Here is a 13,879-nt window from a genome sequence, read left to right as displayed (position 1 = left end):
GAAAAGAGAACATTTAATCAAGACTTGCACAGAGTTTCAGTGGCCAGTCCATTATCACCATGGTGGGAACATGGTAGCAGACAGGTAGGCATCATGGTAGAGAAGTAGCTAAAAGTTCTACATTCTGATCTGCAGAAAGTGAGAGAGAAAGAGAGAGAGAGCAAGACACACGCACACACACACACGCACACACACGCGCGCGCGCGCGCACAGAGAGAGAGAGAGAGAGAGAGAGAGAGAGAGAGAGAGGCTTTTGAAGTTTCAAAGCTTGACTCCCCCCCCCCCCCCAGTGACACACTTCTTTCAACTAAGACACACTATCTTATCCCTATAATCCTTTCAAATAGTATTCCCTGCTGACTAAGCATTTAAATATGTGAGACTATGGGGGCTATTCTTCTTGAAGCCACCTCACCATATGAGATGATTTATGAGTGGAAGCTGAAAACATCCTGCTCTGGAAAGGTACAGACATGTGGAGTCTCTTACTGTCAAGAATTCCACTCTTTCTAGATCATGGCAATTTAAGCATAACATAGGCTAGCCTTATGATGAGATCCTGGAGTCTCAGCTTCTCCTGTTTCTCAATCTTAATCTTTCTTCATCTAATGTTTCCTATGTTGATATTTTATTCAGATGGCCTCTTGCCATTCTCTGAAGCCTTACCAAATTTCATATCTTCTGAGAGGTCCCTCTTGTCTTCTGCATGGAGATGTACTTTTTCTGAAAAAAAAAAAAAAAAAAAAAAAAGGAGAAGAAGAAGTTAGATCCATCCTGGGTCCTACCAGGTAGCCCTTGGCTGGTATTGCTTCTAATTGTTAGACAAAATAGAAACCCTAACCAGTGTACAGACCATCTCTAAATCCAGTGGCCCCAAAGTAGTCAAAAAAGGGTCTAAGTAAAACACCAGGATGATGCTATCAGGTTAGGAGTTTTTCTCTGAAAACATTTAGTCAATGAAAAATTGAGAAAACAATGAGACAAAGCAAGAACATTCAATGTGATGAAAGTAATGAGTTTAAATAAGACAAGGAGATAAGAGAAAGCTAAATGTATGCAGGAACACATATGGAAGGAGATCATTTTGAAGAAATGTTTTGTGCAATGAGGGAGACAGAAACTTTTGTTTTAAATAAGATGAACTCAGATGATAGATTTCTGAAGATTTCTGAAATTCCGGAAAGTAAGAATGACACACAGTCTCAGGATGGGCTTAGCATAGGAGTGTCATCTGAGTTCTCCTTTCAAATGGATAATTGTAACTGAGGTCTGAGATTCACAAGATTTGAATGTCAATGCTTAGAAGAGAGAGAGTCCTGGACAACTTTTGATGGGCATCTCTCCTGGAATGGCCTATGACTTTACTACAAGCAGGAAACAGATGTCCCTGGCTATGAGGGTGGCTGCTACACCTCGAGCAGAAGCTATTACAAGCTTATGATGTCAAGGGATCTTACTAGTGTCAAGTCTGGAATGGGCAACGGAATGAGGAAATGATTCTAAATTGCTTTAATATTTTGAATGCCAGTGTTAGCCAATATGTAAGAGTCTATTTGGGATAAGAGTATGGGTTAATAATTTTCCATACCAAGTGAACACACTACAAAGTGTCCTGGTCAGGCAAGAGTTAAATTTGCAGAAAGCTACAGAATGCTATTATTTTAGAGCATCGCAGAACTGTAATTTGATTAGTCTATTGGACGATATTCCAAAGAACCAAATGTCTTCCATGAATCAGTCAGAAATGCTTAGGAAAACCAAAATAAAAAATGCTTTCTAAGCCAACAAAGGTGCTAATTAGTGCCTTCTGCAGATCTGACTGCATCTTCTTCAGTAATACATTGTGCAGGGTTAAGTGCGGTATCTGCTGCTTCAGATGGCACAAGTCCACCTAACAGTAGGGCGGATGGCTAGAGATTACATCTAGAAGGAAGCAGAATTGGAATTTTAACCACGGAAGAGAATGAAATCAACAGAGCAGACACTTTTGTTCTCATTTTAATTGGAACTGTGGCTAGCAGGAATTTGCTGACCTTTGTTTCACCTTCTCCAAATGCTTTCACCCAGTATTAAAAATCAGAAGAGGTGTCCTGGAGGGGGAAATGGTAGCGAAAGCATGGAAGCCAAACAAGATGGAGTGCAGCATTGAAGCTGCCCAGCTAGCAGGGTACAACATAGCATCATAGATGCAGGCATGTTCACCTATTGCTTATACAACCTTAAGCCTGATGCCTGCATAAGTGTTAGGACATCTAGGGTAATAGGGGAAGGTTTTCTTCTTGTCGTGGTGTTCCCCATGCTTCAGACTCTTGTTCTCATTCGAGGTAGCAAATACTTCAAGAAGACGGGCAGATAATCACTAATGAAGCAGGCAGCATAGAGACTAGAAATTTGGAGTGTAGGCTGCCATCAACAGATTGCTACCCTAAAAACACCTGGGCTAGCACTGCAAGCCACTTCCAAGTTTTAAGGAAAGTCTTGGAGTTCCAATCCCTGTGAGAACTGGCACACCATGAGCCACCAGCTTGTGCCTCTCCTTCAGGCTCTTCTTGGTACCAGGCCAGAGAAGCCTTGACCTTGACAAGCCTGACTTTGGCATCCAGGAAGCTTATCTTACAAATCAGAAACAACAAAAAAAAAAAAAACAAGGAATAGTTAGTTTCACATCGCTCTATGCAAGACTCTCTACAAGTGTGCCCAAATACTGGAAGGCCAGTTGCTGCTTCTGCAGATTCAAGACATCTTCATAGAAGCACTATGAAAACAGAAATTGGTCTCCCGGGACTGAGGGAGGCGGGGAATGTGGACTGTAAATCATCCAGTGAGCCTGATAATTATAAAAAATTTTAACGTTTTTAAAAAAAAAAGTCTGGCTTACTTTAGAAAGTCTTATCAGGTGCCCTATGCAAAATTTTCCTCAGACTTTCAGCTTGGCAGCACAGAGGGCCGTGTGTCTAAATACATTGGTTGAGCCAGATCGTTGTGTCATTTCCAGAACTATTGAGAAAAGTATCAGGAGTCTAGAAAAGCACTCAGTAGCTTCGAGTGTGTAGCCATGATGATGAACTTGAGGTAAGAGAGCAACTGTCTCCTAACTGGTGATGACACCTCACAGGATATGGTTGCATGACCAGAAAGCTCTTCCCCTAGCTGGTGCTGAAGGTGTAAGGTTTCCTCCTGTATCTGGAAACCCCACTGTGAGCAAGCTTAGCCCCCATCACATTTCACAGAACATGTGCTAACTTTCAGGAACTTGTTTTTTTTTTCACCCCTGGATGCCACCCTTTGTGTCCTGGCAACCAGCTTGATCCTCACTACAGTGTCACGCAAGAGGGATGTGTTCTGTTGTTTGTGTCTGCTAGGTCTGTGTAGCCACTGAAATCTCATGAAGAATTCTAGGGCATTCTAGGAGGATTCAGAGTCCAGTAACTAGAATTTTCATGGTGACTGAATTTTTTTTTTTTTTAATGTAACAAGGTTAAATTAATTCTTCTTATCAATATCAGAAAATGGATCAGTTTCTCACAGTTTGAGCAAGTCACTGTGGCCACAGTGCCAGACCCCTGCCTGGACATACACATTCATTCACATTTTCTAGGGCACCCACAACAGATAAGTAGAAAAGGTCAAAGCAACTCAAGAGCAGCCACATGGCAAAGCTTGTAGTCAAATTTCCCAGAACCACAGAGTTCTTCCATGGGGGGAACTGTACAGAAGAACAACAAACAAACAACAACAACAAAACAAATCCAAAAAAATCCGAATTCTCTCTATGAGCTAGCCCAATTGGTGCTCACTCTATAGATTACAAAGACATAATAGAGGCTGTTCTGATAGAGAGAGGAAAGGAAAGAGGGAAGTTTGCTGAAAATGATAAACAGAATTTATTTTACCTTCCATTTGACTTGCTACTTAATTTATCATGACATCGTCTTCATGTAATTGCCTACAATTTGCACCGAGCTTGCTTTTATGACGTGATTAATAAGGTGGTAAATCAGATTTCTTTCATGTGACAACTTCACTCAATTGTCTGCGACTTCGTAATCTTGAGATCCTCTGAGACTGCATTGATTTCAGTGAGCAAGTGTGCCACTGTGGATGAATAGTGCCTATGCAGGTGAGGGGTCAGTACTGAGTAGACCTCGCTTTTGAACTCTGGCTTATCCTGGTGTCTAAATGCAGTATCACATTCCCTAGAGTATCCTGTGAGGAAGCAATGATTTTAGTCAAGTTATTGATTTCTACCTTAAATTAATGTCTCCTTAAATAGCTACTTGTTAACATTATGACAAATGTCCTTCACATCATGTGAAAATCTGTCACATGGAGATTTAGAAAGCCTATCTAGGCTCAGTGAAACACTGATGTAATTGATTAGTCAGGTCTGCCAAAGGATTAGATTGGGAGTGTTGTATAAGAGCTCCAGGCTGGGCTACATTCTTTCAAATGGATTATGTCTCTCAACTTATTTTATTCCTGTGAGGGCCCCACTTGCTTTGATACACATTCTGTGCATTTTACTCTTACCATCTCTTTAAAGTGTAATTGTATATGTTCGGCTTGCTTAAAATCCTCTATTTAAGCTGTGGATGGTGGCACATACCTTTAATCCTAGATCCTGGCAGGGTAGGGGAAGGGATGGATGGGTTTCTGTGAGTTTAAGGCTATCCGTGTCTACATAGTAAGTTCCAGGACACCCAGAGCTACATAGTGAAACCCTGTGTCAAACAAACTTATAAACAAAGAAACAAAGAAGCAAAATCATCTACTTATCCACATAATATTTATATACTTCCAATTTTTATTTTTCTAGATGGCATAGCAGGATAGCTGAATCTTTAAAACCCCCTTTAAAGTATGGTGCTATGCACCTGAACTCCCAGCCCTGGAAAGCCTGAGATAGGAAGAGTTTGACTGCAAGTCCAGCTTAGAGTCCATAGGGAGACCCTGTCTTACAACAGCAATAGGAAAAAATAACAGTAACATGTGAGCCTTCTTAGTTTTACTCTCCAAACTTGAAATCCACAGTCAAGTTCCTAGGAACCTTGAAAGCCATTCAGTGACTCACTACCTAGACATTAGTAATTCTGGCTCTGGACTAAAAAGCTTTTCATCGCATGCAATGGTCTTCCTTATGCTTCCTTCTGTCAGGATTTTCCATTTAAACCTTCCTCTGTTCTTTCTTTGGGGGAGAGGCAAGCTTTATTTTTTTCACAGTACAGGTGGCAACACCCATGTTCATACATGTCACACGCTATAAGAGGACATCAGGGAGTGAGAAGTCTGGTGGACATTATGATAAATTTGCCCATGATCTGAATATTTCCTTTTGCAGGTGTTATTGTCATGTTATGTTGTGACACAGTATGAATACTGCAGTGACTTCTAAGTGTCCCCTATGATGTCCAACAGATATTTGGCCCCCAACACCATCCTTCTTGCACCCCTACCAGGCAACTGGACCCTCAGCACCATATTTATACATACAATGTTTTGCTTAAAACAATGGATTGTCATATCCTGGTACAAAATGTAAATCTGTCTTTTTGGCTTTTAAACACTACGGGACATTCTGTTGGCAGTGTGGTGTTTTGGAAAGAAAGAAAACAACAACAGCAGCAAACCAAAATAAGCTGTGGCATTTTACCGGCCATGAGAAGTTTACGTAACTGTGATCTCTCCTTTCCTTTTTCCCTCAAGTGTAAAATAACAAGCCCCATTTTAAGGACTTGTTATGAGGTCTTGGAAGATTGTACAGGAGCTAGAGAGATGACTTAGCAATTAAGGATGCTTTCTGCATTCGTTTGCAAATGATCGGAGTTCAGATTCCAGGACCCATGTGGTGGATTAAAACCATGCTTAACTCTAGTTACAGGACATCATCCTTAACTCCAGTTCCAGGACATCTGATGCTCTCTTCTGGACCCCTCAAAAGCATTGTACATGCCTATATGAAGTCAAACACGTATGCACATAGAATAAAATAAATACATTTTTTGAAAATTAATTTTAAAAATTGTATAAATGGCAGGCTTACACTGTACCTCACACAGTCAGTGCAAAATAAAAGGTTACTTCTGCAATTAATAATACTGATAGTAATAAATTCCCTGACTTTGCTATCCTTGACTATATGGTCAGGAAAGTATGACTAAGTTTTCATGTATTCTGTTGTAAAACAAAGATAGAATCTATACTGGATGGTATAGAACCCTCATACAATTTAGCATTGTCTGGGTCTTGTTCACTGCAGAGCTACAGTGTCAGGTAACACTCCTTAATAGAAATCCTCTCTCCCACAAAGGTTCTCCTGGAAACATGTATGACAACCATGTTTACCCCCTATCTTTTTTTTTTTTTTTTTTTGTAATTGCAGCTTCTTTGCATGAACAAGGAATCGTTCAAATGACCGTAAAAGACTACATGAGGTAGGTAGCAGAATCAGTCACTTCACTCTGAAATTCAACAGCTACATCATTGAAGCAGAAACAATGATAATAATTTCTTCTTAATAATTGTATATATTTGGGGATCGCACGAAATTCCACTCTCTCAGCCACTATGATTAGAGCGTTTTCACTGGCCATGGCAAATTAGAGCTTCCGTAAATATCATAGAGGAATAAAAGGATTAAATCAACAAATGCTGACCTGCTGTGAAACTTAGTTATAATATTTGCATAAATGCATTCTACTGCAGTGCATCAATTCGCAGAACGTATAATCACAGGTTTGTCTGGAAATGATGTCACTTATGGTACTATTTACTGAATGTTTAGATGTTGATGGGAAGCAGTGTGATTCTAGTGGAGGAGAGTAGATTTCAGAGTGTGCTTCCCAGTACAGCTACATGAGCTAGATCCTTAGTGCAAAAGCCCAGCTCAGACATACTGAACTGAAATTCTTAGGTGAGGTTCAGAACTATTCTTTGCAAACCCTTTAGATGATGCTAAGGGACAGTTCAAGAGATGCTGGGACTGGCTGAGCACTTTTCGGCTAGGAACTACTTCCTGATATTGGATCATCTTGTAATTTCACAACCCTTCCAGAAAACTAAATGTGGAATGCTGAGGTACACACATTTCACAATTCCTCCTCTGTTAGGTGACTGGTTGCTTTGATCTGATGCAATTACATAATTTTAAGACAAAAAAAAAACCCAACCAAACAAAAACAAACACAAAAAACAAAAATCAAACAACAAACAAACCCTTCCAGGGAGATCAAAGAGGAGATTGAGAGCTGGATTTAGGGTCAAGCTCATGCCCACATGATTGAATCAAAAACATCGCTTGCTTCATGGATTCTCCTGGATCTAAGTTAAGTGCTGCTTCTCTATTGTTCTACTGAACACTGCAAAATGAATGTAGCCCTCAAATGTGGAAAGGTACCTGAAATTTAAAAAAATAGAGATGAGGGGTGGTAGTTTGCCTCTCTGACGCCGTGATAAAACACTGATGATCAAAAGCAGCTTGAAGAAAGAAAGGATTTTTCTGGCTTACAAGTTATAGTCTTTCATTTAGGGAAACCAGGGCAGGAACTCAAGGAAGGAACCTGGAGGCAGGGACTGAAACAAGAACACAGAGGAATGTGGCTTGCTCAGCTACTTTTCTTATACAGCCTGGGCTTACCTGCCTAGGGTGGGACTATGGACAGTAGACTGGAACTTCCTCCATTCATGAACAATTAAGAAAATGCCCTACATACATTTCCACATGCCAATCTGATAGTGACAACTCCACATTTGGGGTTTTCTTTTAACAAGTGTCTTTATTTTGTGAGGCAAGTTGAGAAAAATATACTAACCAGTACAAAAGGCAATAATAAATAAATAAATAAATAAATAAATAAATAAGTTTTTCTCTTCTTTCAAGGATCTATCATCATTTAATTGTAAAATTCGTATTATTCAGAAATGTATTCTTTTTTCATCTTTAATGAAAAGATACAATAAAACAGAGAGGCAGGGTCCAGATGTTCTTACTCAGTACGGACAGGACTAAAACAAATTTAGCAACTCAAGTTTAGTAACCTTGTCTCCTTGGGAACATTGACATCTGCAGAGTGTTGTTTGATAAATTTTAATTGTATGCCAACTGTCTAATATGATCCATGATATGCCTGAACTACATAAAACAGAATTGTATTATAATAGATTTTAATTTTCTTTGGAAGTGCTTTAAAATGTTTTGCAATAGAGGTATACTAAATACGGTGATTCTCATTGTCTTGGGTAGTAAGGGACTCCATTACTATTGCATATGGTTGGCCACGGGGGCTCTGGGGACACAGGCTAGAGACTGTTAGCCACGAACTATGAAATCCTTCTTCATTTTGAGAAATGACGTGGAGTGCCTCCAGTGGTTGTTTGCTGTACATCTTTCATCATATAATATTAACTCCTTCCCTCAAGTAGGAACCCAGCAAAGCTGTGTTCCGGAAAGGTCCCCCAACGATTTGCCATCTGTCAAGAGTGAGACATTCTGTCACCTTTATAAACACTCTCAGTCACCTAACACTTAAATTCTCACACATTCTGTAACAATGCTCAGAAAGGAAGAGCACCCCTTTGCTGCACACACTGCCTCCCTCCAAGGCGTGCCCACTGTGAGGTTATTAGAAACAGGAGGAAACAAGAATGATTCCTTGAGAAAGGACATCATCCCAACGACCTTCTGGGAGAATCTAAACAATATGACTCATCTTTGATCCCCTTGTCTTCTAGAACTCTGCATCAATTCTCAGAGACTCCTACCCTATCCAGAGGGACTAGTTTCAACTCTTGCAATTCCACCACAGGTGTACCTCAAAGGTATGTGATTTCCTGGCACTTTCATCAAGATAGACGATTCAGCTCAACAATTGGCTCTGTGAAATTAAAAATATGTACTTGAGAAATACTTGTTTAAATTAATGAATGAGGGGGTGAACAAAGGATTTCCAAACCCTGTTTTTACAAGCATATTTTTAAAAAGGCAGTGAAGTTGAAAAGGGTTATCTGTCACTGGGAAATATCTAATAAATGGTTAGATCTATAGTTGCTGGAATTTCATTTGTTGACAAAACAAATAGGGTGTGCACAGACTGAAAATCTACCCCTTAGAGCTATCACTGGGTCATATTTTAAGATAACTACAAGCTACAAAAAGATACAGAAGCCACATTATTATTGACAAGGGTAGCAGGTAAAATTTACAAAACATGTCTATACCCACAGAGAATAAGATCTGGAGAGAGAGACCCATGGACTTAGAAGGAGCAGGGTAAGGACTCAGGACAAAGATTTACATGTTATAATTTACTTTTTAAAAGGTGAATTTGTCTTATTATTTCCTGTGCTCCTAAATATATTACAAGTTAATGATATTTTTATAAAGATTCAATAATATATTTAGTGACAAGCCAATCAATATTCAAATTAATGGCCATGACACTGTACCCTTTGGAAGTCAGGGACAATCTTTAACTTTGTGTTATAGGTACCTTGCCCCAGAGCTTAGAATACTACAGATGTTCAATCAAGATTAGTAAAATGGACTGAATAAAGATTTATACAGTGGGGCCAAATAGATAATAAATTAAATTTTCATGTGGAATTTGGGATTCTCTCCAAACTAATTTCTCATTCAAACCTTCTTTATATCAATTTGTCCATGGCATGCAACCAACTGATTGTCACTGTAGCTTTCCAAATCATTTAGATGATTAAGGTATCCCAGGCAAAGCCATTTAGACCCCTCAATGAGGGTTCCTAGCCTGCCTTTTTTTTTTTTTTTTTTTTTTTTTTTTTTTTTTTTTTGACTGGATCAGAAGGCAAATCATCAAATCTGTAAGTGACATTAGAAGTTGTGAACATGCCTGGCAGAGGCAGGCAGATTTCTGAGTTCGAGGCCAGCCTGGTCTACAGGGTGAGTAGTGAGTTCCAGGACAGCAAGAACTACACAGAGAAACCTTGTCTCGGAAAAAAAAGAAAGAAAGAAAGAAAGAAAGAGAGAGAGAAAGAAAGAAAGAAAGAAAGAAAGAAAGAAAGAAAGAAAGAAAGAAAGAAAGAAAGAAAGAAAAAGAAATTGTGAACATGATACAAGCCCAAGGGAAGTAACGCCCATGGGATTAATGAGATTGAAGCTCTGGAGGGAAATCTACTTTTCTGTGTAGAAAACAAGCTCTTGAGAGTTGTAGCATGGGAAGTAAAGGCAAACATAAACCTTCATGAAAACACAAGGAAACACTGAGATTTAGAAATCTCAGTCCCCAGAGTCCATGGCATTTGGAAATTTTGAGTGAGAAGTGAGTTGGTACACGTAAAGTTTCTAGATAATTGATTCTTAATTTCTGTGCCAACCCCAACTAGAACAATTTAACAAAAGGATTTGTTGTTTCTCGGCCAAGTCAAGACAAAATATAAAGAAGCAAATAAAAACCAGAACATACTCCAACCCTACCTAGAGACTTGAAAGCATTATTTGGAAACGTTGAGCCTATGATGTGCATTCAGTAATATCCTTGGTACATTCGTGTAGCTGAGGATGCCCCATACTGATACTTAAAAAATTTTCTTTGGGTCTCCACTTCCAGGTTGTTGGTGATATTGTGTGGTCTATCTCCTTGATTGCTATCAGATATTGTTTTAAGGTGATTGCCAGTGTGCTATGACTTCCACTCTCTACTCTTTCTGCCCTGTCCAACTTAACACTTGCCCAGTAGGAAAGAAAAGGCAGAACTCAGGGTTTTGTTTGTAAAGCACAGGCACATATCCCTAGGTGGGGCATCCAACTGTCTTCGATGTGAGCTGTGTGGGAGTTGTAGTGAACTCAGCATCTCCTCATCTCTTCAAATTCCTCTTCCACTCAATTTCTGGAATACTAGGTAAGTAGAAAAAAAAAAAAAGGGCTATGGTTAGTTAAATGGGCTGTTAACATAAAGATGCTCTTATTTTTATCTCAGCATTCCTGAATGGCTGCAATTCTGGGAAAAAGATCCAGTGGAGATTCTCTTGGACTTGGGGTTTGGTACTGATGAGCCAGATATCTGCACACAAATCCCATCCCGGTTCCTTGGGTATAGCTCAGCCGCCAGAGGAATTAACATCGGTGTTTTTCTTGAAGCACAGAAGCAGCGGATGGACATTGAGAACCCTGACTTGTATGGTAAGTGGGAGCCTGTGGCATTGCATCTCAACACTTGGCACTGAGTACTGGGGAGGGCCACAGTATTTGACAGAATAGGCTACTGCTTGTATGTGATACCGTTCAACCCCAAGGGACTTGAAACAGGAAACATTGACTTCTCGATCTCTCTTTGTCTGTCTGCCATGGTTTGCTATGTATATTTTGAGGCAAGACTGATTTACTTCATAGTGTCACTGAAGGGTTTGCCTTGTATCTACTACAATCTGGAGTATCCCCAGTTGCAGTGACAAGGGAAACATGGGAATGGGAAAGTATACTCATCACAAGTCTGCTCAGATGTCATTGCCCAAAACAAGTCACATGACTTCCTAACTCCAAGGCAGTGGAATGTGCAATCCTGTGTAAGCCCAAAGGTGAAACATTCTCATGGGTAACTCTAACATGTACTCCAGCCACACCCCAGGAGACAGCTCAGCCTGCTCATCATGAAGCTTTGAGTGAAATTTTCTTCTCGACTACAGGCTGCTTAGACTGCTGCTATCTCTGCCTTGAGATGCAGGTGGAAGCTACTAACCTCTCATATCTTACTGAATTGTGGATTAACTATATTTAGTTCTTATTGCCAGTATGAGCTTGCCATATTTCCCTAGCTTGTGGCCAGTGGAATACCTATCTCTAAGGTATCTCAGCAGATACTCTTGGAGAACACGTACATGAGCAAATAAATTGAGAGAAAGAAACCTTGTAGTAAACAATTTATTTACCACAGGGTTGATTGACAGTCCTTGGGCTCCTAGAGGAAAAGCAGTCCAACATTTTCAAACTCATTTAGATGTGAACCCCTTTTGGATCATCAAGGTACACGTCCACGGATTACATAAAAGAATTAGAAAGTATACAATCAATGCAACTTACAATAAATCCTGTAGAAGAGACAAAAGTAACTTTAACTTGACAATTAAAAGAGCCTTATCACATGCACTTATACTTGTTTGAAACTCTAGAATCTTTCTTTAGGTGCTTTTCACCCATTTAGTTTCCTCAGTTGAAAATTCTTTGTTTAGCTCTGTACCCCATTTTTAAATAGGATTATTTGGTTCTCTGGAGTCTAACTTCTTGAGTTCTTTGTATATATTAGCCCTTTATCAGATGTAGGATTGGTAAAAATATTTTCCAAATCTGTTAGTTGCCATTTTGTCCTATTGACAGTGTCTTTTGCTTTAGAGAAGCTTTGAAATTTTATGAGGTCCCATTTGTCTATTGCTGATAGTAGACCATAAGCCATTGGTTCTGTTCAGGAAAATTTTCCCTGTGCCAATGTGCTCAAGGATCTCCCCCACTTTCTCTTCTATTAGCTTTAGTGTATCTGGTTTTATGTGGAGGTCTTTGATCCACTTGAACTTGAGTTTTGTACAAGGAGATAAGAATGGATTGATTTGCATTCTTCTACATGCTGACCTCCAGTTGAACCAGCACCATTTGTTGAAAATGCTGGTTTTAGCTCCTTTATCAAAGATCAAGTGACCATAGCTGTATAGGTTCATTTCTGGATCTTCAATTCTGTTCCATTGATCTACCTGCCTGTCTCTGTACCAATACCATGCAGGTTCTTTTAAAATCATTATTACTCTATAATACAGCTTGAGGTCAGGGATGGTGATTCCCCCAGAAGTTCTTTTATTGTTGAGTACAGTTTCATTATTCTGGGATTTTTCTTATTCCAAATGAATTTGTAAATTGCTTTTTCTAACTCTATGAGGAATTCAGTTGGAATTTTGATGGGGATTGCATTGAATCTGTAGATTGCTTTCAGCAAGATGGCCATTTTTACTTTATTAATCCTGCCAATCCATGAGCATGGGAGATCTTTCCATCTTCTGAGATCTTCTTCGATTTCTTTCTTCAGAGACTTGAAGTTCTTGTCATACAGATCTTTCACTTGCTTAGCTAGATTCACACCAAGGTGACTAAAGTTCTTTTAAATTCACCAAAATTGAGTTAATGAAAAGGAAGAATTTTCTCAAATACTTTTCTGAAAAAAAAAAAAAAAAAAAAAAAACTCTCTTGTATTTCTCAGTGGAATGGGATATGGAATGATAGGAATGGGAAAGAGATAAAAGAGGGGAGGAGGAGATTAACCATAATTCAGGGGGAGAAAGTAACCAGAATACATTAAATGTATGTATGGAATAGTCAAAGAACTAAATTAATCATAAAATATGGAAATAAGAAAGCCCACTAGCCCACTAGCTCTCTGTCCTCCCCCTTTTTATCGCTGATGATGTAGACTGGCATGCTCTGCCACACCCTCCTCACTATAATCAAGTGAAACCTCTGAAAACATGAATAAAAATGAACCACCTCTCCTCTTTCTCCTGAAAGACTCTCCTTCAAGTATTTGGTCATAGTAGTAAGAAAATGTGATCAGTGATGTGTCTTTGACCAGCTATGTGTGCTTTTACCATTATTGAGTCATAATCTTTATGCTATCATTAGGGGTTTGATGAAGCCACACTACAAAAGTAAAATTCCTAGTTTTTTCATCGCCATAGCTTTAAGTATATATATACATTTTACTGTGTTTTACAAAATGACATCATATGCCTAAATTATCTCTTACTTCATGAGGTCCCCCTCTAAATCTAATTAAGCCAGTATTTTTATATATTGCCAGATTATTAAGATATATTAAGACATTGTATATATTATATGTAGACATTATTATATAATTGAGACATTTTATATTAT

General features: G+C 39.1%; 1 protein-coding gene across 7 annotated transcripts in view; it reads left to right on the top strand.

Moving 5' to 3' along the window:
- The window catches only part of Itprid1 (ITPR interacting domain containing 1), a 124,523-nt gene that overhangs the window by 37,621 nt on the left and 73,023 nt on the right, over positions 1 to 13,879 (top strand). For all 7 annotated transcript variants that reach the window (XM_076913306.1, XM_076913302.1, XM_076913305.1 and 4 more), the window contains 3 exons: positions 6,380 to 6,431; positions 8,728 to 8,814; positions 10,947 to 11,149. In XM_076913306.1, the coding sequence (XP_076769421.1) occupies positions 6,409 to 6,431; positions 8,728 to 8,814; positions 10,947 to 11,149 (313 nt within the window). In that variant the 5' untranslated portion in view covers positions 6,380 to 6,408. The remainder of the gene's footprint in view (positions 1 to 6,379; positions 6,432 to 8,727; positions 8,815 to 10,946; positions 11,150 to 13,879) is intronic.

The sequence above is a fragment of the Arvicanthis niloticus genome, chromosome 15 (assembly GCF_011762505.2).
Source record: "Arvicanthis niloticus isolate mArvNil1 chromosome 15, mArvNil1.pat.X, whole genome shotgun sequence".
Classification (NCBI taxonomy): domain Eukaryota; kingdom Metazoa; phylum Chordata; class Mammalia; order Rodentia; family Muridae; genus Arvicanthis; species Arvicanthis niloticus.
Note: the sequence above shows the minus strand (reverse complement) of the source record. Positions and strands in the feature narration are given on the sequence as shown.